At 43.1% G+C, this 24,227-nt stretch overlaps 2 protein-coding genes and 1 long non-coding RNA gene across 5 annotated transcripts in view; 1 reads left to right on the forward strand and 2 right to left on the reverse strand.

The window, feature by feature from the left end:
- timeless (timeless circadian clock) overlaps window positions 1–3,077 on the reverse strand; it is a 28,580-nt gene extending 25,503 nt beyond the window's left edge. Inside the window, exon 1 of one of the 2 annotated variants that reach the window (XM_064306476.1) lies at window positions 2,929–3,077. The gene's annotated coding sequence lies outside the window, so the exon portion shown is untranslated. Of the gene's footprint in view, window positions 1–2,187; window positions 2,429–2,928 lie in introns of those variants that run through there. The other variant, XM_064306475.1, reaches the window with a different exon arrangement.
- A 2,248-nt stretch (window positions 3,078–5,325) lies between these two features.
- LOC135238025 (peripherin-like) lies at window positions 5,326–13,797 on the reverse strand. Of its 2 annotated transcripts, none has more exons than XM_064305652.1 (9): window positions 13,144–13,797; window positions 9,400–9,460; window positions 8,930–9,025; window positions 8,468–8,629; window positions 8,073–8,198; window positions 7,269–7,489; window positions 6,928–6,977; window positions 6,457–6,524; window positions 5,326–6,212 (listed from the first exon to the last, which is right to left on the reverse strand). In XM_064305652.1, exons 1-9 carry the CDS (start codon window positions 13,683–13,685, stop codon window positions 6,165–6,167), a joined length of 1,374 nt encoding a protein of 457 aa, XP_064161722.1. In that variant the 5' UTR covers window positions 13,686–13,797; the 3' UTR covers window positions 5,326–6,164. The 2 variants fall into 2 exon arrangements, with proteins under 2 accessions (XP_064161722.1, XP_064161721.1); XM_064305651.1 differs by having other exon boundaries at window positions 6,457–6,530.
- On the forward strand, window positions 8,557–10,937 carry LOC135238026 (uncharacterized). Its single transcript, XR_010324996.1, has 2 exons — window positions 8,557–8,699; window positions 8,901–10,937. It is a non-coding gene; the product is annotated as an uncharacterized LOC135238026 (long non-coding RNA).
- Window positions 13,798–24,227: the final 10,430 nt, after the last annotated feature.

Here is a 24,227-nt window from a genome sequence, read left to right on the forward strand (position 1 = left end):
GCTGCCCACAGGCATTTATATTTTCACCACTTTGGCGCCAGGCTGTACCCCTGCAAATCACACTAACCTGTTATTATTAAGGTGGGTATGTGTTTGTCAGGCACAATTTTAGCTCTGAAGCAGGTTTTCTACTCTGTTGTATATGTAAACAATATTAAACAGCAGGCCAACGTTGCTCCTTTAAGACGTGGGCCCCATTAACAAATGGAGGGAGCTTTTCAGTTGAAAAAAAAACAACAAGGTTTATACAATGAACAGCTACCAGCAGAAACAGCGCACCAGCAGGCAGAGAAGTGGCACACAACAGTGACGCACAGTACGCTGGTACTGTCCTCCTGGTGAGTCAAGAAGCTCGTTCAAAACCAAGCAAGACCAGTGAATATGTCAACTGGCAGGAGAACAGGTGGTTGAGACTTCAGACCACCATCATTTTTTCACATTTTATTTTTAAGACTCTCTGCTACACTAGCAAGTTTTGGTTAATGTAGCTCTCAGGATTAAAAATTTGAGAGGAGTACGCAGATAAACACATTAATCATTGCAAAACAATTTAGCAAGGTAGGCTGCATTGGATTGCAGCGGGGGGAAAGCAAACACTACCAATATCCAGACAACATTAAGGAAAGACAAATGACAAGATCCCATAAACAGGGTTCAACAGGGTTTTCACCAATGATTTTCAATGACTTTTCCATGACTTCTCCACAACCTCCACAACCTTTAACTGAATTCCCATGACCAAAACAAATGACTTTATCTCAGCGGGACGATTTAAAATTATTTATTGTAACACTAAGTAAAATTAGGTCTGCATCTGAAACATATGGTGCCTCTCTAAAACAAATAAACACCAGACAGACACACTTAGATACATTCTCTCATATTTTAATTCGAATAGTTTAACATTTTTGTCAATGTCTCAAACAGGGCTCGAAACTGCGACCATTTTTGTCGCATATGCTCCCGAAATTTAATCTGTGCGTCCTCGAAATATAATTGGGAGCATTTGTGCGAGTGCAAATAATTGTTCTGGTGCGACCTTTTTTCTTTTTCTTTTTCCAGTCGAACGTCTTTCTCTGTACATTCGCTAGTTAGTACACTCAGCATGTCCCTTGTGAGCTGACGGTGACCCTTCTAACCAATCGTGAGCTTGACATTCTTACCTTTAATGCTGAATTTAAATTGGTTAATATTAGCCTTCAATCACTCCCTTTCGCTGCGCTTCAGTGTCACGCGACACAGGGAGCTAACGCGTTAACTAATGTTACCTGAAGACAAACGTTTATGTTCAATTTATTAGCGTTATCGAAAGCTCAAAGTTGAAGCGAACGATTACGGTTGTTATATTAGCAGAAGCGTGCCTGTTGGGCGTGCCTGTAAACAGACTGAGGCAGACCGAATTAACTTCTCACACCACCAAAATACGACGAAGGTTACGTGCCAATTTACGTTTTATTACTATACATACTATTTTTATGATTGGATTGATTAGTAATTATATTCGATGCAACTTTAGCTGTTTCCATTACTTTTCCAACACTTCTCAAAATATATTATTTTCCATAACTTTTCCAGGGCCTGAATTTCAATTACTTTTCCAGCTTTTTCATGACCGTACAAACCCTGCATAAAAGGAGTAAGATATTTGGAATCCACTGCAGAAACCAGTACCATGGGATACATTAGTGTTAATAGTAACAAGGACCGTGCAAACCCCACAAGAATTACGTCTGCTTGCTAGCAGGAGACTTTTTCCTATTGGTCTGATTCCGAATAATTCCCTACTCACCAGTTGAATTACACGTTGAGTTCCTTTCTTGGAATAAAGGTACAAGTAATTGAGCGAGACGGTTTATTTCACTAGAAAGTTATTATTACCATGATAGCTAGCCACTTTCTGCGACTATTTCCAAAAGACTTGCATGATAAAAAATAAAGGTTACCCTACGACTCAAACAACTAGACAACAACCTATTACTTCGATAAATATTTGCTAGTTGATTAGTCAGCATTTTCGCTAGTTGGCAATTATTTTAATGTACTTATTTTTAACAACTTGTTCTCGCAGCTTTGTTAAATTATGATTTACATATGAGCAAAATTCGCACAAGTTAGCGCGCAACGTTCACCACCATCGGCTATTCCTTTGCTGATATTCAAAGTGTGGTTTCAAAAATGTTAACTTACCAGATTAAGCAGATGTGTAAACAATCAACAGATAATAGGTTCACTTTGTGAACATTCGTTATCTGCGCATTATATCAAACTTTCAAACTTAATGCCATTTTGGTCACTTTTCATTGACTGGTTTAAATTCAACTTATCTTCGAAGATACGGAACAGTTCTGTCTGCCTGCGACACATCTCGCGCCTAAACACTGAAAAAGGTCGGAGTTACTGTTAAAGGGGCAACGACACTTATTATGCGGACCACATGCTTTCCAGCAATTCGGCTGTACGAGTTCGCAATGTACCCTTGCTGTGTAGAAGCGCCTACACATGATCATTAATTGTCATAACTACATTATTTATTTATAATAATCCTTCTTATATTTATTTATACACAGGCCCGGTGTCATATAGTTTATTTTTGAAAAGTAACATATTGTAACGCCATTCATGAGCTACGCAGACAATTTTAAATGCTTTCTTATGCATTGTTGCTATTTCAACTGTCCGTCGCTTTTGATAATCCAGCATGCAAAATAGTATCTTAATTTTGATTGACTAAACCGAATAGCGCTACAGTTCATGATTGACTTGCATCGGCTCAATTTCTTTGGTTGCAGATATACCTAGGGTACCTCGTTGGTTAGTAATACTACGAATAAGCGCTTATTGCTCGTGGGAATGGCTGCAGCAGCAGAGTAGCTATGTTCTTACACACGTTCAGGAACCGGCATACGGTCTTTTACAAATAAAACATACCTGTTAAAATATGACGCGGCGGCTTTAATAAATTGCGGCCACTTGTCTTCATGTGGGTTGTATCCAAAGAACATGAAATACAAATCCACATTAGCGAAGTACCCAACCTGTACACTGTTCTGAAGAGAACATACATTACAAAGGGAAAAGCACAAAGGACAGGGAAACTCGTACATGTTCTGTGTACATAAAAATCGTAATGAGACTGACAAAACTGCTACATCAGTTATCACAAAGGCCACTAACCATAACAATCCGAAAAATTACAAAGTATATGCATTACTTTCTAAGACAATTGTATACATTATGTATTAACAAGGATTGTAAGCGTATTTGTCCCCCCTATTCTACCATGGAACTGATGGTTTCGTCTCAGAGTCACATTCAAGGTCTGTGTGACAACTTCTGACGCAAGCAGCGTCGTGGTTAAAGGGCCGGTTTTTCTAGCATGCTTTGGTCCGTCGTTTCTGTAACGTTATGAAGTTGAATTATGCTCTGTTGCAGCGTTTTATGCTGTAGTTTATGAAGTACAATACTCAAACCTGTAGGTAGGCTATCATTTATGGATGCCAGCCGCAGATCTAACTTTTGTTGTTCATTCTTCAGTTGTTCCATTGTTCACAATAGTACGCCTAATAGTAGTCATAGGACAAACCCTGTCAAACCAATATTATAATTCAAATCTGAAATTCAAAAATTTGAATTCAAATTAAAATGTATAACCTCACATATTTCCGACAAATTTAATAAATAATAAAGTCAAGAGCATTGTTAGGCTATAGCTTATCCTGTATTTCAAAAAATATCCCATTGCCTTAAAGACCATAATACTTCTATGCGATTAGTTTATTTTAATTGTTTTGTCAAATGGCATCAATGAAGTAAGTACGTTTTATTTCTAGAAAGTACACGGGAAACCCAAAATAGCACTGGTTACTATTTCATGTGTCATGGTTCTGTGTTTCAGTCTGTTTTTCCCTGTTGGGCCGCCAGATGGCGGAACTTCTGTTTTGTGTCCTGCTCGTTCCCCCTGTTGGTTAATTGTATTATTGCTTTCAGTTATTTTATTATTGTCTCGTTATTTAATCATCGTCCCCGCCTGCCTCTCGTTTTTGCCTCTTGCCTCTGGTTTGATTGTTCTTTGAGTTCACCTGTGTCTTGTTACCCCTGTCTATTTAAGTTCTTTGTCCGCTTTACTCGGGTGCCGGTTCCTTGTGTTTGTTCTCGACTTATGTTGTTCTGACCATATGTTCCTATCCGTGGTTTTGACCTGCTTGTGCCTTTTGTTTTCTGTTCTTGTGAAGTTCTGTTTTTTTGTGTTCTGTTAGTTTTGTTTTATGCCCCTCGTGGTTCTTTATTTGTTCTGGTTTTTTTTTTGTTAGTAAAATCTTTTTGTATCTACATTTTTGAGTTTCGTGTTTTCTTCCCCACTCTGCGCCTGGGTCCTAAACCCCGTGTCGTGACACCATGGTGTATTCTGGCAACTTTTTCCATATATACCACTTAAGTAGATAATGGTATTATGAGATTTTGAAAGGTTTATCGCTATTGGTCGGAAGGATGAGTGTACACCAGACAGAGAGCGATGTATTCTTTAAATAAAGATACAGTTAGTGAGCCTTTGAAGAGCCTTCAGTTGATTTGAATCATTGATTTACATTGTGTACATTAGTTTGGTGAGGGTAATGTTGCTCATTTAAGTCCTTGTTTTGACACCATGAGATCACTGCTGTTACATTGCTGTAGTGAATATGGGCAGAGCTATTTAATCTGGATACTTTTTCCATGAACCGAGTCAAAACCTTTTCACCAAGATTTTCCTCAAGATTAGTTAAAATAAGTGCAATATATACTTTTGGTTGGACCTTGGCAATTATGTTTCATTTTACATTTTGGCATTTAGCGGACATCCTTATCCAGAAGCACTTACACAAATTACTTCAAAAATTTAATTACAGAAGCGATTCATAGTAAGTGCCTTGCTCAAGGGTACAACAGCACCCCCAACTGGGAATCAACCCCCATTATCTTTGAGTTATTAGTCCAGTTCCCTAATTAGTATATTAAACACATATTAGGTAATACTGTTCTAATGTAATCTAATAACCAATCATTATTAGTTTCTGTGTGTACTTTACTCTGATGGAGGCATTGTGTGTTTATCTTGAGGATAATTGCTAGGCACTGATCAGTGCAATCATTACCGTATATGATTGTTTTATCACTATTTTTGAGCTCTACTCTATAGCACAATGTTAATGGCTATTCATCAGTACAGACTCTTTGTGTTCTTTTTGTTTTGTGATATGTATTTTAATGCATCTCATCATGCAAACCTTTACTGCACACATGGATAAGTTAGCTACAGAAAAGCAAGACAAAAGTCAGCAGAGTTACTCGCCTTTGTTCCAGTTAATTTTATTTGCACATTTCATTTCAATTTTACTTATTAGTAGTTACAATTTTCATTTTTGTTTTTTTTAATTATTATTCATCATTGCATTCTTTATTTTTTGGTTGCCAAAGCACACATCATCAACCCATTGCAATGCGAGTCTTCCTGCAGTGATTGTGTGTTGGAAACAGAACTGTCCGTTGGAAGTGTTGCTGATCTCTCTGTCTGCCATCACGCCCCACTGTGGGGTGGGGGCGGGGCCTGAGGTTTCGCAGTGTGTGTCTGAGCCGGGCGGGTGGGGGTTGCGCATGCCTCCACCCACCCTGCTGGATTTGGGCTCCGCCGTGGGATGGACAGCACAGCTGTTCAATGTGAGTACCTGAAGAAACTCCAGGACAGAGGTATGCACTATGTTTCAGTTACCCAGGAAACTGAGGGCTAATGGGGACCCCAGCACCAGGTAGGTTGAGACTGCCAGAGCCAGCTGGGAATCATCTCTATCGCTGTGGCAGTACGGCTGTCAGTGAGGAATGGTTCAACGGAAGCACCACTGAAAACAAACCTGATCAGGAGTCAAGGTTTTAAACAGAGGGGAGATTGGCCTGAGGTTTATCTAGGCCCCTGAAGGAAGCTGCCTTGGGTATGAGCTTTGGTACAGTGGTACAATCAACAACCTTCTTAAGCTCAGAGACGGTGAGAAGTGTGGATTTGGTTGTGATTGTGTACTATTTTGGCATAATTTACTCTTCATACAGTTATTTATTTTCAGTTATTCTTCTTTTTTTTCTTCTGTTTTCATTCTTCTGCTCTAGGGCTGGAACAAGCGGCCATGGTCTTCTGTCTAATCATCCCTGTCTGAATCCCTGTCCTTCCTGGACTCCTTCACCACCTGGTAGGGGAGGAGACACAGCGCAGGTATAAATCAGGGGTAGGTGCCTCTGAGCAGGAATGCTGATCTAGGATTAGGTTTCCATAGCCTACCGTCATCCATTTTGAGCAAAGGCCAAACTGATCCTAGGTCAGCACTCCTGCTCTGCGATGCTTTATTAATACGAGCTCTGTTGACCATCTGGAACGCCTCTATTCCATCAGGCAGTGTGTGGAGCTCTGCTGCCAAGCACCCAGAGACTTACCTCCCCATCGCGAGTCTCCACGGTCTTTATCACCACACTTTTCTTGCTTGGGGTGCTGCGGTTGTCATCTATATCTGGACAGAAGGAATTAATTGGTCAGACTGAAGGGAGAGATGGTGCTAATGGGACAGAGGTGTACTAGTCACATAGTGCTGTGCTGAAGAAGAGCTGTACTAGTGATAGAAAGCTAAGTACCTTTTTGAACTCTACACATTTGACTGAATGGAGATGTTGTTTTGTGATTCCAAGAGAGTTTGTTGAGATTCCCTGAGGCTACCGATTGTGTGGGAAAGGCTTCAAGTGTCCTATGTTTTAAGCAGGGTCACAGTTCACTGTGTGTGTGTTTGTGTGCACACATGCATGCTAGTTTTTCTGTGTGTCTGTTATTGTGTGGCCTTTCCTGCGGGGGCATATCTGTGTGTGCATGTGTGTGTGTGCGTGTGTGTGTGTGCGTGCGCGCGATGGACTCACCAGCATTACGATGAGAACTCATAGAGGAGACATTGATGGGAACAGTAATCCTGGAGGCAGAAACAATGGTCATGGGGTCAGTAGGATGTTACAGACAAGATCATACTCAGTACAAGCTACAATGACAGTTTCTTTATAAAATGAGCTCCCTTCCTGTTTTCAAATAGTCACTGAATGCACTCGCGTATCAATGAATTACCTGTCTAAACAGCTACTTTATTTGATTAAGTAAATGCTGATTAACGACGTAAACTGCAGGCTCTGCGTTTATCCAGGACCAGGATGCTGCCTGCGTTTAGTAGTGTCTATTCTTGTTCCCCCATCACCCTTCTCTCCTTCACCTGCTCTCCTCGCCCTCCAGGAGCTTCCTGTAGGTGGCGATCTCGATGTCCAGCGCCATCTTGACGTTGAGCAGGTCCTGGTACTCCCTCAGGTGGCGGGACATCTCGTCCTTCAGGTGGCGGATCTCCTCCTCCAGACGAGCCACCGAGTCCTGGTAGCCGCTCACTTCCACCCCAAACTGGTCCTCCATGTCCCTCATCTGCCTCATCAGGGCCTCGTTCTGCCGGGCCACAAGGGGGCGACAGCCATGATAAAAACGGGTTAAGAAAGGTAAAAAAAAAAAATATGTTTTTGAACTAGATGCATTTCAGAGACCTAGATTGAGCTGGTTGACTGTAAGCATTTGCTTGAAGCTCTGAAAGTTAATGTGTGTAACGGCTGAGAGCAGGGAACCCTGGAGTACTTAAGACCAGGCTCAACACAGTGCTAGAGGCGCTCTACTCTACAGCTTATGTAAATGGTAAATGGACTGCATTTATATAGCGCTTTTATCCAAAGCGCTTTACAATTGATGCCTCGCATTCACCAGAGCAGTTAGGGGTTAGGTGTCTTGCTCAGGGACACTTCGACATGCCCAGAGCGGGGATCAAACCGGCAACCCTCCGACTGCCAGACAACTTACCTTCTGAGCCACATTGCTGTTTTAAAAAAAGTACCAATTTAGCGTATTTTTGGTTGAATAAAAAGACAGTTGAATTAAAAGACAGCATGGCTGCTTCAATTGAGATACATTACATTTTGGGAGCTGCAAGCTAATGATACGAGGTGCAAACCGGTCTATTTAAGCCCTTGGGCACACACACCGTGCTCTTCAGCGCATCGATCTCACAGGTGACGGTCTGGATCTGCCTGCGGTACTCATTGGACTCCTGCTTGGCCTGGCGCAGAGCCTCGTTGTTGCGCTTAGCGGAGTCAGTCAGGTCAGCAAACTGCAGGGACACGCAAGCGCACGAGGACATGAGCACAGAAACACACTCGCACACGCACACACATCTGTGTGTGTGTGTGTATTTGTGAATGTGCATGTGCACATTTGTGTGTGCATCCGGGTGCATGTGGATGTGTGTACATTATTTGTGTGTGTGTGGGTTTGTATATGTTTGTGCGTGTTTGTGTGTGTGTGTGGGTTTGTATATGTTTGTGTGTGCACGTGTTTGTGCGTACATATTTGTGTTGAATGTTCATGTGTGTGTGTTACCTTGGACTTGTACCACTCCTCAGACTCCTGCATGTTCTTGGCAGCAATGCTCTCATACTGGGCCCTGATGTCACGCAGAGCGGTGGTCAGGTCAGGTCTGGAGGAGTCCACTTCCATCTTCAGATGCTGGGTCTGCACGCTCACCTGCACATCCTGGATCTCCTGATGTGGCGGGAGCAGAGGGCAAAGGGCAAAGGGCGAGGAGGGGTCACAGAAGGAATCGCTCATATGGGTCAGCCAACAGAAAATTTTTTCTCTCCATTTCCATATTTTTAACAGCTGCATTTCAGCAATGATTACTCAAATTTCACATATGAGTTGTTGCTGGCATTCATTATTAAGTGGCAATGCTTCCAGCTAATTCCCTTAATTTGTATGTTTATTGAACTATAGTTTTTGACTGAGGATTCTGGGTGCTGGTTGTCTTGTGTAGGGGTCAGATCACGGGACGGCAGTGCTAACCTCATCATGCAGCTTCTTCAGGAACTCAATCTCATCCATCAGGGACTCGATCTTCCTCTCGAGCTCCAGGCGAGAGAGAGTGGCGTCGTCCACGTCCTGGAGGACATTTTACTTTCATCATGACTGCTGCCGTGCATAATGTAATGTCATGCCATAATGTCATAATGTCATATGTCTGCGCTACTCAGGTTTACTAAACTTTGTGGAATCACAACCTGCCACAGGGTGTCAGTCATGTGCAGGGAAGAGACCAAGGGTACGGACAAAGAAAGCAGAATAACCCACATAATCACAAACACTCTGCAAACTCATTAAAGTGCATGGGAGATGTGTAGATTTCCCTCTTAGCTGCTGATCTGGAAGGGTGTGGGCTGCTCATGTTCTGAGGTACAGTCTGTGTAGGATCTCACACAGGTATATAGTTATTTTGTAAGAGCTGTGTTGTTCTTTTCTCTGTTGTGTTAGTTTACCTTGCGGAAGAGCACCAGGTTGTTCTCAGCTTCAGCTCGCTTCTGGGTCTCTTCCTCCAGGCTGGCCAAGGGGGGTGGGGGCGGAGGTACACAAAACCATGAGACCAAGTCAAACACACACACACACACACACACACACTATTGTCTCTAAATTTCTCTACATAGCACATAATATAATGCATACACTGATCAAGAAAATTCAACATCTTGTTTTGCATCCATGAACAGTGGGATTAAAATAATATATAAAGCCATGGAATTATTTTTTATCTGTCAAAAAGAACAAGGCTCTACTAGTAACAAACAGCTAGCTTTAGTAGGCTTTACTTGTAACATAAATAGACTTTTTCTTTGCAATATGATGTTAAAAAATGTCATGCTAAAGTGCAATATAGAAATTGTTAAAATGTTAAGTGCAAGACATCCATTTCGATCATGCTACCATCATGTCAGTAGCATTCTGTGTACACTTGCCTCATTTCTAGTCATTTGTACTGATTTGTTTAATAGGGTAAGGAGTCTGCAAAATTGCATAAAAAATTAATTTACAGAATTTTATGGACAATTGCCACCAGATTGTGATTGTTGATAGTTGATAATACATCAGAGGAAAAGATAAAACAATGTCTGAGGCAATGTGGTATGCCAGATCTTCATTAAGACATTCTGTCTCAGCCCTATGTTCTGTCTGGAGTAATCTAAGCCCCACATTCTGTCTGGAGTAATCTAAGACCTGTGTTCTGTCTGGAGTAATCTAAGCCCTGTGTTCTGTCTGGAGTAATCTAAGACATATGTTCTGTCTGGAGTAATCTAAACCCTACAATATGTCTGGAGTAATCTAAACCCCACATTCTGTCTGGAGTAATCTTAGCCCTACACTCTGTCTGGAATAGTTTTAACCCTACATTCTGTCTAGAGTAATCTACTGTAAATCATGTCAGATTGTCTGGCTTTTTGGGTTACACGTCAGTGGAGAAACAGGGTGAGAGTGTGAAATATGGAACATACAAATGCAATCAGTTGTGGAGTAAATTCAAAAACTATAATTCAGTTTCTGGATTGTAGAGCATTTTGTTGAGTATTTAAAGAGATTGCACCCAAATCACATGATTACGTGATCCCCTTTGAGATCTTTGGACAGAGGGCTGGATGGATTTGCTGCCAGGTTCCACTTGTATCCACACAAGAGGTAGCAGCTGGCAAATGGCCATCAGATCCATCTCCCTGTTCAAAATCATGTTAAAGGATCAGGAGAGGCGGATGAAAGGGGTCACTTACACAATGACAAATTTTGTTGATTGCCCCCTTTATGACTCCTGCCCTCTCCCCCCCCCCCCCGACATAGTGCTTCCTCCAGCTGTCCTGAATCTCTCTAAAATGTTTCGGTTTTTCCTGTGGGGGGGGGGTTGAGTGTTGTGCGACAGCCCCGCTGTCACATTTCCTCAAAAATACTGCTTCTAAATACTGCTTATAACAAGAATATTAATTATTTTTATTGTTGTTGTTATTATAATTATCAATAAAAAATAATGAACTCATTATTATTATTATTAGTAGTAGTAGTAGTAGTAGCATTATTATCAATAAAAAATAATTAAGTTATTGTTTCAACAAGCTCCACAGTTGGGATGAAAGCAAGTGTACATTTAATCCATTGGAGAAGTGAAGCTGTGTGTAACTTGCTGTCAGCTTAAGGAGTGGACCGTGCGGTTTTATGATGTAACAGGACAGGATGCGGTAAAATGGCTGGGGTCCTGGACTTCATCTTATGCTGAAGTGCTGCTGTTATACAAAAACTGTGCATAACTATACCCTGGCTACTCCAATAAAACCACAGCTCTTTAATTACTGAATGTTGCAATGTAAACAAATCCTGCAGAATTTTGGTGCCAGCTAAAATAAACACCATAACTGTCGAGTGTGTTTAGTTTGTTTTGAGTAGGAAAAGCCTCCACAGTGTCTATAGAAGCGGATATGCAAGCTAGCTAGCCTTGATGTATGTCCGCATTAAAAGGAATCCAATCACGGCAGGAGCGTGTGGGTCTGGCTCATGTGGTCAGTAATTGGGCAGACCCCAATCTGTCTCCTGCAGCAGCACTGCCCCCAGGGGCATAGCAGCCCCTGTTACACAATAGCCAAGGTGGGCGGGACCGAGCCAGGCTCATCTTTAATTCATGCTCCATTGCAGCAGCACTGTTTCTAATGGTGCTTCTGACACTCCAGCCTGGAGACTGTAATGGAGAATCTATGATGGGGCTTCATTGATTTTTTCTTCCTTGATGCTATTTTCCGCATGAAGCCCCCCCACAGATCGCCCACCCACCCCCACACCCCACCCCCACCCCCACACGCGCACACCCCACCCCCACCCCCACACCCCGCCCACACACGTGCACACCCCACCCCCACCCCCACATGCGCACACCCCACCCCCACCCCCACACCCCGCCCACACACGCGCACTTCCAGCTCCTCCCTTTGCACCACCCATCTATTCCTCCTGTCACCCTTTCGCGGGGGAGGGGGAGGAGCTACGGACTCCTCAGTCTGCATGATGCGGGCGTGTCCTTCACACGCACTGCGTGTCACGGCTCATGTCAGCAGCTTCTCCCGGTCCTGCCGCCCACAGCCCAAAGCCTCGTCTTATCACAGCCAACTGTCCACAATACTCGCGTTCAACGCTTCAGTACACCTGCTAATAGAGCTGCTGTCCTGTTTTTCAGTTTGACTAAATAGAAATGCACTCACTTGGCTTTATTCGGGATAATATTAAGGCTATTAATTACATGATACTTTTTGAATGCACTAAACCTCTGATTTATTTTAAACACCAGCCACCAACCGCTCTTGCAAACGAAACACTGTTGTTTGATGCCGTTCTGTTTGGAAAGTGCTCGATGAGGACTCTGCTCTTCCTCTCAGTAAATGTAATTAAAAAGGAAGTAAGGGTGCGTTTTAAAGATCCGTTAGAGTGGTTAAATATAGTTACAAACATAAAGCATTTGTATGGCTGAATAAGTTGGATATCCAAGCATGTTGTAAAAAAAAACGGTCTGTTTTACGTAAGACCCATTACAGTACTGTATTAAAAAAGCAAACAAAAAGAAACGAAACACTAAACCTTTGGATAGTATGTGCATTGGATGCTCCGCATGTACAATGTCATCCCAGAGACTACTGCACCAGAGTTAGAGGAGCGTGCCACGCCCCACCCCGCCGCTGCCAGAATGGAATGGGCGTGGCACGGAACTTTGTCCCAGATCGGGACGTTTGTGAAGGTTCAGGGATGGAAGCCTCCTTACCAAAACAAACCCAAGCCCTCCTCAGCACCCCTGCTCGCTCTCTCTTGTGCTTGTTCGGATCGCAAAGTACAGGACAGGGTCTATCTGAGCGAACAGCAGCCCCCCCCCCCCACCCCCACCCCAAATCAGCCCGCCTGCAACCTGCTGTAAAAGTTGTGCAAGTCGCTCTGGATAAGAGTGTCTGCTAAATGTCTGTAATGCAATGCTGAGTTCCACACCTTCATTCCCCAGGAACCCAGACTGTTATCCCGTAAATTTCTCTGATACACGCTGAGCGCTAATTTAGCCCAAAGGACATTTATATGGAGGGATGCAATTAACCAAATCAGTTTAATAATGTTAATTTTAACACTGAACGTTTCGCTGCATACCCAGACCCTTACCCCCATCCCGCATGGCCCCCCGCCCCCGCCCCCGCCGCCGCCCCCCCCTCAGTGCTCACCGCTGCTTGACCAGGGCCAGGTCCTCGGCCATGTTGTCGCGCTCCACCTGCATGCCGTCGCGCTCCTTGCCCAGGTGCTCGATCTGCTGGCGGAGCTCGCGGAGCTCGCGCTGGAAGAGCTCGTCGGCCCGGCTGGGCTCCTGCTTGTTGCCCTTGAAGTGGCTGAGCTCCGTCTCCAGCCCGGCGTTCTGCTGCTCCAGGTAGCGCACCTTCTCGATGAAGCTGGCGAAGCGGTCGTTCAGCTCCTGCAGCTCGGCCTTCTCGTTGCTGCGGGTGGTCAGGAACTCCTGGTTGACGGCCTCGGCGAGGGTGAAGTCCACCTTGTCGTAGGACAGGCGGGGGGCCGGGGAGCCGCTGGAGCGCAGCCGGTAGCCGGACGAGCGGGAGGCCATGGTGGGGGGCATGGAGTTGAGGTAGCGCCCCCCGCCGAACGACGTCCTGGAGGACATGGAGGAGTAGGAGGGCATGGGGGCGCCGCCCCCGAAGGCCCGGCGGTAGGAGGTGGAGGCGGAGCCGGAGCTGCGGACGGAGGAGTGGCTCATGGTTCTTCTCTCTTCCGTTTCCTCGGACGTCTGGTCTGGGGCTTCTCTGGCTCGGCGGCGCTCGCTGAGGTCGCAGGGAGATTCAGGCAGGGAGGGAAGCGACAGTCTGGCTGGCTGCGATGTGCCGGGCTTTTATAGAGAGGAGCCCGACCCCCCCACCCCCCACCCCACCCCCCGCCACCACCACCACCCACCAGCTCTAACATCGCAGCCTTCCCCTCCCCATCCATCATCGCTCAATGCGGAGTCCCCCAAGCCCCTCCTCTCTCGCATCCCTTCATCCCTCCCTCTCCTCCGTTTCTCCCACCTGCCCCTCCCATCTTTCCCAAGACCGCCGCCCAGATCAATGCGATGTCTCTCAAGATCTCTCTGTTTCCACACAGCCCCCACACATCCTCATTTCCACAATCAAATTCTCTGCAGCATTCTACCTTCATCTTTTATTTTCCCCTCTTCTTCTTTCCAACTATCCTTCACTTTACTTTAACTATTGATCCTTCTGATCATACTTTGAACAAGTAAGCTCACTCACTCACTCACTCACACTTTTGCGTGCACACAAATGCACAGTCTATTGGCACCTTGTCCTGGTTTTGTTCTGGACTTAAGAGTGGATGAATTCCTGTAGCAAATTTCCAAATCAAAAGCTGTTCAAATCATTACCTTCAATCTACGAAAGCAACTTTGCAATCACTTACCAACATGAAATAGACTGGATACATTAATGCAATTAAACTCTTAAACTCTTACTGTAAATGCTAGCATTCATTAATAAAACATGTCATATTAGAAAATAGATACAGAGTGTTTCCAACAAAACTTGTCTGTAAATTAATTCATCTGTCCAATAAAGTTGAGTAGCTGAATTTTTTATTTGATCGTTTTGCAACGGGATTGCTGCCCTGCATATATATTTTTTTTACAGTCGCTCCGAGTTTTATCGTTAATTTTATTCACCCAATAGCGGAACTTTGTATCGATGTTCTGAAAGGCGGACCGCATGCGGGCCATGACTGTGCAATTTCACGGCATAGCTCCAGTCATGATGCATGGTGCACTCGTTCAGTCCCCGTTGAGTGTGGGCTGGGCTAACACAGGGGACCGGTTGTTTCCCACAATCCCTGTGGCTGCACTGCAGGCTACCTGGGAAAGTGCACACGTGTGCTAAAATAAACACGTTTGCTGCTTTACAGCACGTCTCCAAAACTAGCACTTATGCTCGCTTCATCTGCACGCTTTACGTTTGGTTACACAAGAGCAACAAATTAAGTGAACTTGACGATGTAATAATGTGTAATGATTTTCACAAACACAAACATGCTATATTACAGAACATCCATATGGAGACAACTGTTATGACAAAACTGTTCCTGTAAAAAGCTACTTTGAAGATTCATTTTTGCCATTCTAAGCCAACTTGTTTATTGCCCGCTGTTCTTATTAGCTTTCTCTTTTCCACTGTGTGAACACACATTAAGTCCCATCAACAAGATGTAACTCACATAACAACAGCTTTGGAAACAAGAACTGTTTACGATTGACAATCTCCTGCATGTTTTTCTTGCAGAGGTTAATAATAATTTTTTAAACTTTTATTTAATGTTTAATATTGAATTACCCACCATGGTTACTTGCAAAATGGTCATAAATGATAACATCAGTTTGGCCTGGCTTCCTTCCGATTAATAATGCAGTTTTTACCATGCACAAAAAAAACACTGCTGACATCTTACTGTCGTCTGTGAAATAACGGTTTGTATTTTGATCTGATTGTACGCATGCATCCAAGTGTGCAGAAGTCTGCCAAGTTTGCAAATGGTGCCAGCCAAGACTCTCTCTGGAGCTCAGCTGGCCCCGTTCCGCACTGGGAACCCCAATCGACAGGAAGAGGGAACCCAAAATACGCTCGAAGGCGGGCAAAGGGGGCTCGGGGGCCCCAGGCTAAAACCAGAACCTACAAGCCTCAGACACAATGAGAGCAGGAGAAGCTGCCCCTCCTGAAGCATGGCGCACACAGATGGGAGGGGGCAGCAGGCCCACATTTACATGCCTCCCAGCCAATTAGAATGAAAGGCTTCTATCTGCAGACGGTATAACTCACTGTTGTCAGATGCAGTCCCAGAATCATAATCCCTTTTCACGCTGAAGAGAGATGTGCCCAAATAGTGGGAAAAAAGCACGGATTGTGTCTAGCAAATTTTAAATGATGCCTAAAACATTACATTTCTGATGCTCTGAGGGATTGGAGGAGGGGGGAGTCATAAAATGGATTATAAATGAGAATGTTTCTCATACTGGATGATTGACTTCACCCATCTCAACAAACTGCCAGCCTGTTAAGTTCCGTGATTTCTACGGACCATATTTTCACGCCCAGTTTTATGAGCAGTACAGTATTTTGCCCAGGGCAAGGAAGGGCTCAGTCAGGGAATGCTGATGTGGTGTAGTGTATGATCGTGGCAAGCACTGCGTGCTACAGGGTCCGCAGTGGCTCTGCAATGCAACCCCCCCTCCCCCCCCCCCCCCCACTCCACACATCAATGTGCGGTTGTGCTCAGTCAGCACCTGTGCGCATGGGATCCAGTGGGCGGGGCCAGAGCATGTGCTTCCTCATGCCGACTGCATAGCTGGAGGTGAAGACTGCCGCAATGCAAAGGAGAAAAACTGCAGCCTCCGCTTCGATTGAGGGAGGGCCGGTTTGAAGGTGCTTTTGCAGTACTTCATGTGCGTGTGTGTGTGTGTGTGTGTGTGCGTGTGTGTGTGCAGGCGCACGAGTCTGACTCATGTTTGGTTTGTATGCTGCCTCTTTCTCTTCGGCTAAATTTAATAATGCTACCGAGGCAACAGTACTATCCAATCCCTACTGCTGGCCTCATCTGGCTAATGAATTAACCTCCATGTTGGCATGACAGCATAATCTTATCAACCTGCATTTTGGTAAATGAGGGGCTCTACTTTCGCGCGCTCTCTCTCTCTCTCTCTCTCTCTCTCTGTCTTGTTCTGTTTCTTTGTCTTAATGGAAAGAAGACCCTGGCATGCTGCAGGCCATTGCTCACTCCCCCTTCCCGGTGGGGTGGGTTCCCAGAGGAACACGGATCACATTTCTAACGTCAAGCTTTCCTGCACATCCCCACGGCCTGTGAAGCAGCGACCAGGCTCGCGTTTATAAAGACGGGGGGAAACAGAGGCCACAGATGCCCTTCTGCACCGTGTTCTGGTATAATCTGGTGTTTAGTGGTTGTAGGATACTAAATTTCAGTGTTTATTTCATATTCTCCCTGCTTGTAAAACACATAAAAACTTCAGGTCTTCAGCCTGTCCAAATTCATTCAATTCATCTTCACGTTCTTTGTGTGGTGGCTCAAATTCAGTTCAAATAACTCAAATACAATTAACCCTTCTCTCCCTTTATCTTGCCTAGCTCTAGCCCTAGTGGCATATTTTAACCATATGAAATTAACTTCTGTAGGCCACTTAAATATGTCTGCAAAATGACTAAATTGTAATATGCAATACAATGTATAAAAAATATTAAAATACTAACCAGCATAGCAACACTAGTTTCATTCTTATTGTAAAACCTTGTGGGTACTGGAATATTATTACCAATATGAAGTTTATTTGTGGTATGGAATCCTCAAATATTTTGCCTGCGGTTTAAAATGATTTTTGCTTCACATATTGTGCTTTTTTAATGAGCGAGTTTAATTCTCTATGGCATTGGAAAACACCTTTACTGCTTCAGAGCTCCGTGCCAGCTTTAGCCATAAAAGCATGCACAGCTAATGAAAGTAGTCTTCTCTCTGTCTTTCACATTCCATTCTCTCTTTCATCGCTCTTAAATACTCACCCTGTCTCTTGTATCTGTAGTCATGACTACCTGGTGCAATGTTTAGCAGTAGATGAAGATTCAGTAAACTGCTTCCAGCAGCTTGTGAAGGGAACCTCAACGCTGTTATTCCGGATTCTTATTTTACTTCATGATTAATGGTGTGTCAGTGTAAGGAGTTCGTGAGTTCGGTGCATTGAAAGCACAATAGCAATGCCTGTGTACATCAGGCTGAAAAACTACCAATTTATTTTGTTTGCACAACTCACAGTCTATGCCACGGCCATTTCCAGGTTTCTATCTTAATACAGATACAGACATTTGTGTTGGTTGAACAGCTTACCGACACAGATGGTGTCAGCTCTGCAGTCCCTTAAAAGCTATGCATATTTTAAGAAATCATCCAAATTGTATACAAACATGTATCATACAATCATATTCTTTAAAACAGTATGTTGAAAAACACAGCATGTAAGTCATCAGAAGAGATAATTGAATAACTCCAGGTTTCACGTATATGGTTGAGATTAATTTAACCACAGAAAGAGTTACTGGTTAAATATCTAATCGCCTGCGGCACGTGGCAACAAGGTATCACACAATGCAATCCATTTCAGAGCACTTGAATTAAAAAGACAAAAATGATTGGATTTGTTCCCCTTGGCCGGCTACCAGGGACAAGGGCTCCATGGTTATAGTCAAATGCAATTCCCTGCCAACCTTCTACTGGTCACTCTGTACAAATCACCCTTTTAGATTTTATTGGCATGAATTTTGTTTGGCCAGTGCTGAACTTCTGTCTTCAAAAGTGAAATTAATTGCACGTGCATCCTGCTTGCTCAACCAATCACCACCACCCCCCCCCCCCACCTCACCCCCCCGTCACATAGCAACAGCCTGCTGAATTGAAGACTGGAGTGGCCTGGCTCAGGAAGCAGAGGTCAAAAGTACTCTTGGACAGATGAAAGAAACTTCTCCTGAAAGTCATTGATGAGAGCTTGTAATGGCTGTAATACTGACTGCTCCATTCAGCAACATATAAAGGTTGGAGTGTAAATGTGAGTGCTTTTGTACTTTTAAAATTGTTTTGATATGTATAAATGCGTCATATTGTATGTTGTGATGTGATTGAGATAATTTTTTCTGCTTTGAATGCAGAGGTTTGTGCATATAATATAATTACATTGGGTGGGGCTGATGCCACAAATATTTGCTAATAGAACACTTTGGGCTATGGTGAGGAATGTATGGCACGTTAGCGAATGTTCAGAAATTGGCTGTATAATTAGTGTAAGTGTGTCTGGAGCTTTGTGGTCTGACTGAAGAAAGATTCTTTATGACTGTGTCATGGTTTAATGTTTCTGCATTGTGGTCTTAGCAAGTAGTGGTCAGACAGACAATGTGAAGCACATCACACCTATATGTAGGGGATAATTAATCCATGTCTGTGGCCAAAATGGCCACAGACTTCACTGTCATTTTAGTACATGGAGAAATGTTTATTTCTTGGGGTGTTTTCCAGGAACTTTTGAATCGCTGCAACAATGTGTGAGAGAAAACTATTAAAATTCTAAAATAAGACATTTAAAAAAAAAATTATGTTATTCATTATGAACCAAAGAAAACAAATGACATTATATTACTCCTCTTGTTTATATTAAATATATTTTCTATTACATAAATTTAATTCAGTTTAGATTTTAAATTCTTTTTTCTTTTTTTTTCACCTGAAAGAAACCAAGTTCCTAAACTACACACTAGAAGAGGATTTGGTACTGGTTGTTTGGAAACCAGGTTACTTATCTAAGTAACCTAAATGTCATCAATGGTGCATCTTTTTAATGAACTACCACTCAGGAGAACACAAGTGAATATCTACTACAGAATGGATGCACCATATTAGCATTTAGAAATTATATTTTTACATCAAAGGGATATGTTATTATTCTACTGTTTAACCTTCCTGCTGTCCTTGGGTCAAAAAAGCCACCTTTTTTAGATGAAAAGTAGTGAAACCCCCCTCAATTTTATTATTAAATTTTTTCAGCATGAAATTCAATGGCTTTTCCTGAAGTGACCCTACCATTAGAAAAATTAAAACATGCCTATTTTTAGATTTCTATAAAAGCGGTAGACAGGATAATGCACCACGTCATAAAGCCCCCATTGTCCAAAAGGCCGTGGGCATGTCCAGTGCAGGCAGCATTTGGTCCTGGGCTGCAAGTATACTATCCTAGTCGACCTACAGGAAGGCGTGAATTGCTAGGACACGGTTCCTCAGATGGAGGCTGACTGATGCCTGTCCATGCGTTGCCTTGCGGTGCCTGTCCAAAGTCGGCCTGGACAGGATCCTGGAACGCCAGCCTTAATGAACGTGCAGGCTCCTCCCCGTGCTCCCCCAGGGAACCGCAGGCCCATTCTTTCTGGATGGTGCTCAAACGGCAGGTTATTGTTTGGGCTCATTGGAATCCTGGCTTGTTGGGCTCGGCTGTTCTCCAGACGTCTCGGACCGCTCATTCATAATGCACAGCCCGGCGCGATGTGATTAGCGTTCCCCGCGCAGACCCGTCCGCTTTAACTTCCCTCTCTCGCGCCGCCTTATTTTTAAAGACACCGGCTGAGTAAGGAGGCGAAGTGCCGCTGCGGGTTCCGCTAAAGCGAAGGAGAGCGGTTAAGTGTGGTTACAGCTGCAGGCCTGCGACGGGCCGCACCTTCCGCACACTATACCCACGGGGCGTCTAAAGCCACCGGTAACTCAGCTGACCGGCGCGGCAGTTAGCATCCTCGTTAATAATTCAGGACGTGCGACCATTTCTTCCTGACTGCAACACAGTCGATATCTAATCGTTTCCTTTGTAAAAAAAATAAAAAAATAAATAAAAAAAAATCAAACTGCCGTGTCTCTAAATGACGGAGTTCAAAATGTTAATCATATTGTGCCAATGACAGAAGATTGGGATTAGCAGCAGGGGTTGCCAGGATTGGTTTTCTTGTATGATGCAGATTTTATTTGCAGTGGGATTCAATTGGACAGTGTAGAGAACAGACCTTTGGAAAATTATTTGCCTTTATGGATACAAATTATTGTGTTTTTTTCATGTGTTCCCACTTCCTTTTATTATACTCTCCTCTGTTTACCGGCAATGTAATGGTTTTACACATAGGCAACATGGTCAACAGCTGACAGTCGGTGTCCTGCGCGTAGCAGTAACCCATGGAACCTGGGTGGCTTAAACCCATCCTATCACTAGTGGGTCAAAACTGACTGTGTCCCATCGGCACCAATTACGAGTCACTGGGCCACTGACCCATTCATGGCTCAAACGGGTGATGTCTTGCCTAGTAGTTGTTGCCCTGCCTGAACCAGCAGGCATACTGGAAGAGTGGTGACTTACCGTGACCTGCATCAATGTGTAGTGCTTGGCAGCCATTTTGCACCAGAAAACTGCACATGTGGCACAAGTCAGATGGATTGGGAGAAAGGATTTTTTTTAGCCAATGCTGGGGGATGATGACAGCCAAACTGATATATTTTCCAGGACAATAATATTGATTTTAAAAATAACAGAATAGAGAGAGCATTGATAACAAAACAAATGTATTTCTAAAGACTCATTTTGAGTCAAGGGAAATATAAAATTGCTATAAAAATACCTTTTCGTTGCCCAGTGCATAATAAGACCCATAATAAGACAAGTTAAATAATGTTAGGCTTAATCATCAATTATATAATTTGTAATAATTTGTTAATGTGTGAAGACCTCTGTTTGTATTTGTCTCTAGATGAATACTCATAGCACCCAAGCATATTAATACGATTATGATCCTTGGATAAAATAAAAATGCAACATACGGCAAACATGCAAGCCCTGACGTATCTGTGCTTCTGATGAGAAGAGCACAGTTAGTGACTGACACATAACAAATATCCATAAGGTGCACAGCTCGTTGAACAAGCTTTCACAACGCATAGGCTCCTGCGCTGCCACAGTAACATATTCACAGCGGGAGAGAGACACGCTTATGATCAATTGAAAATAAACTATGTACGCTGTGAAACTCCTCCCTGCGGATCTACAGCACAACAGCGCCCATCCACAGCACACCGACCACATCAAAAATTCACAGAACCCCTGCAACCGAGCCTGTCACCGTATCCGTCCGAACCTATCGCAATATAGATCCACCACCGCGCGGGTGCAATAGGCGCGGAGCGAACAACGTTTTAGTTCTGTAACTACGTGTGATCTGTATGTTTTGGTTTTTCAGTATAAGAGCTTTACTTCCGTATGTGATTTTATCTCACTTTTGTTTTATATTGATTATTCAGACCTATAAGAGCTCCGGAGTCCTCACAGCAGCCGAGCAGTTGCATTTTTGGCACAGCACGGGAAGACGTAGGGGTTTCTTGAAGAGGACTGCGCATGTGATTATTTAAGACTCCTATCATAGGTGTATTTTTGACTGCAAATTGTATTGCTTTAAATAAATTAACTTTGGATTCGCTGCTTCTGGGTTAGGTTGTCGCAGCCTTAGGAGATTTAAATATTCTCCTCCTGGCTACAAGTACCCGTGCTGCACCAGTCGTATTTCATCCACTGCTAGTTTGTTTCAGTTGGGCTGGGTTTTATGACGGAGAGGCATCTCAATGTTATTTTTGTTACAGCAGAAGTCTGAGGTTGGTTCATGTAATGGACTCCTGTATTTAAAACTCTACTGGTTATGTTGTAGGATCATTAAGTGTTTTATGCCATTAATCTATTTTTAATTCTCAACTCCTCTGGTGTAATGTTGTGGGATTCTGATGTGGTGTATTCCATTGCCCATTGTATTAATTCTTTGTCTACTGGATGTTATTTTTTAGGAATGCAGTGGTGCTTTGCTCAATTGCCTTGTCTTGATTTTCTCAAAATACTAATACGCCGTGCGATTATTATAATGTTGTACATCCTGTAAAATTCCCTTTGTGTATTTTGGAGATTCTCCTTGATGTTTGGTAATATGTTTAAAAGATCCTGTGTGATATTTGGTTAACTCATAGAGGGCTCCCACATACCACTCTTCAGTTAACTGGGTGTGGTGTAATCGGACTAAATTTGGGATCTTGTAGTTGGGATTCCCCATGTGGTACACTCATGCTACACCAGCACAAATTTAGAGGTATGCTGGTGTGTCTGCTGCCTGTTCACCACCGCAAACCCAAACCAGCACAGCAGCAATCCCAACCACAGGAAAAATAAGCCTTTGAAGGGGATCCCAATTGTGTCTTGTAATTACATTCACTGTGGTACGTCACATTATTTTATGTATAACCTAAATATAAACTGACTTTCACATTCCATAAATGTAGAGGATTAAGCATCTCCACATTACCTCACTTCAAAGGTTGAATAAAAACAGTGTGCGGGTAAAATCATCCCCTTGTGTTGCTGTATATTAATGTCACAGAAACATTAGAAGAAATATCAGTTATTCCAGTAATAATGTGCATCATCATAACATGCAAAGGGAAGGTTAAAGCTGGAGTAGGCAATTTTAAAATGACAATATATTTTATCTTTATTTTATATTAATGTCAACAGACCATTGGAAAACTTATAATGCAAGATAACTCAGCAGGCAAGATTCAAGACTACAGCTTTCTTTTGTGAACAATTTTCCTTATTAGATGCATGCCCTTTTTAATCAAAATGGAAAGGCACATAGTGTCATTCAAATAGGTCTCTGATTTGTGACCTTTTGTTTAGAGGAGAGCTTCTCAAACTCGGTTCTGGGGTACACTGTGTATGCTGGTTTTTGTTCCAACCACAATTGCAATTTCAGATTTTTAGCAAGCTTTTCATTTTTAAAATCTTAATTTTTCTTAATTAGGAGCTTTTCAAATTTAGAGGCATTATTTACCCCCTTAAGCAATATTATGTCATAAGTTTACATGGCATGAAGAATGAAAGTCCCATGTTCACAATAAGTCCCTTCTGTACTGTAGTGTATACATTGATATGCAGTTAAATGAAAAGGTATTGGGCCAGAGACAATAATTTTGTTGTTTTGGCTCTGTACTGCAGCACATTGGATTTGAAATAAACCATGAATATGAGGGTAAAGTGCAGATTTATCTTTAATAGGAGGGTTAGTTACATCCATAATGGGCGGTCCCCCTATTTTAATTTTAAATCAGGGGTTGTTAGAGCACAATGACACCGGAACTGGAAACAGGGGGATGTAGACTCTGCAGTTACAATGGTAAGACTGGCAAGATTTTATTACGAATTCTGAGACTCTGAAATTGCTTAAAATATCATGAAGTGTAAGCACTGCATAAATCAGTTCTTGAAAAATTCCATTTTGCACCAGTAGATGGCACCCACGTAACATGAAACATTGGGGAAAAAATGGCGTCCAAGGACAGTATTTTTGGATGTTGTCTCAATAATAATCCATCCATTACCTGCTGTACACCTGCTTATTCCTGGTCAGGGTCACGGGGGTGCAGGGCACACGTATGTTCACTCACCATTAACACACTCATACCTATGGGCATTTTAGAGTCTTCAGTTAGCCTGGGTGGAAACCAGTGTGAAAATAAGATTTTTATGAGATATTGATATATCAAAAAATGATATAAAAGGTAAAAAGGTATTTCTTTCATTGCTGATTAACAAGGATGCAGCAAAATAGCTTTTCGCCTCAGACAGAGATCTGGGTGATGCATA

This window comes from Anguilla rostrata, chromosome 13, assembly GCF_018555375.3.
Source record: "Anguilla rostrata isolate EN2019 chromosome 13, ASM1855537v3, whole genome shotgun sequence".
Classification (NCBI taxonomy): Eukaryota; Metazoa; Chordata; class Actinopteri; order Anguilliformes; family Anguillidae; genus Anguilla; species Anguilla rostrata.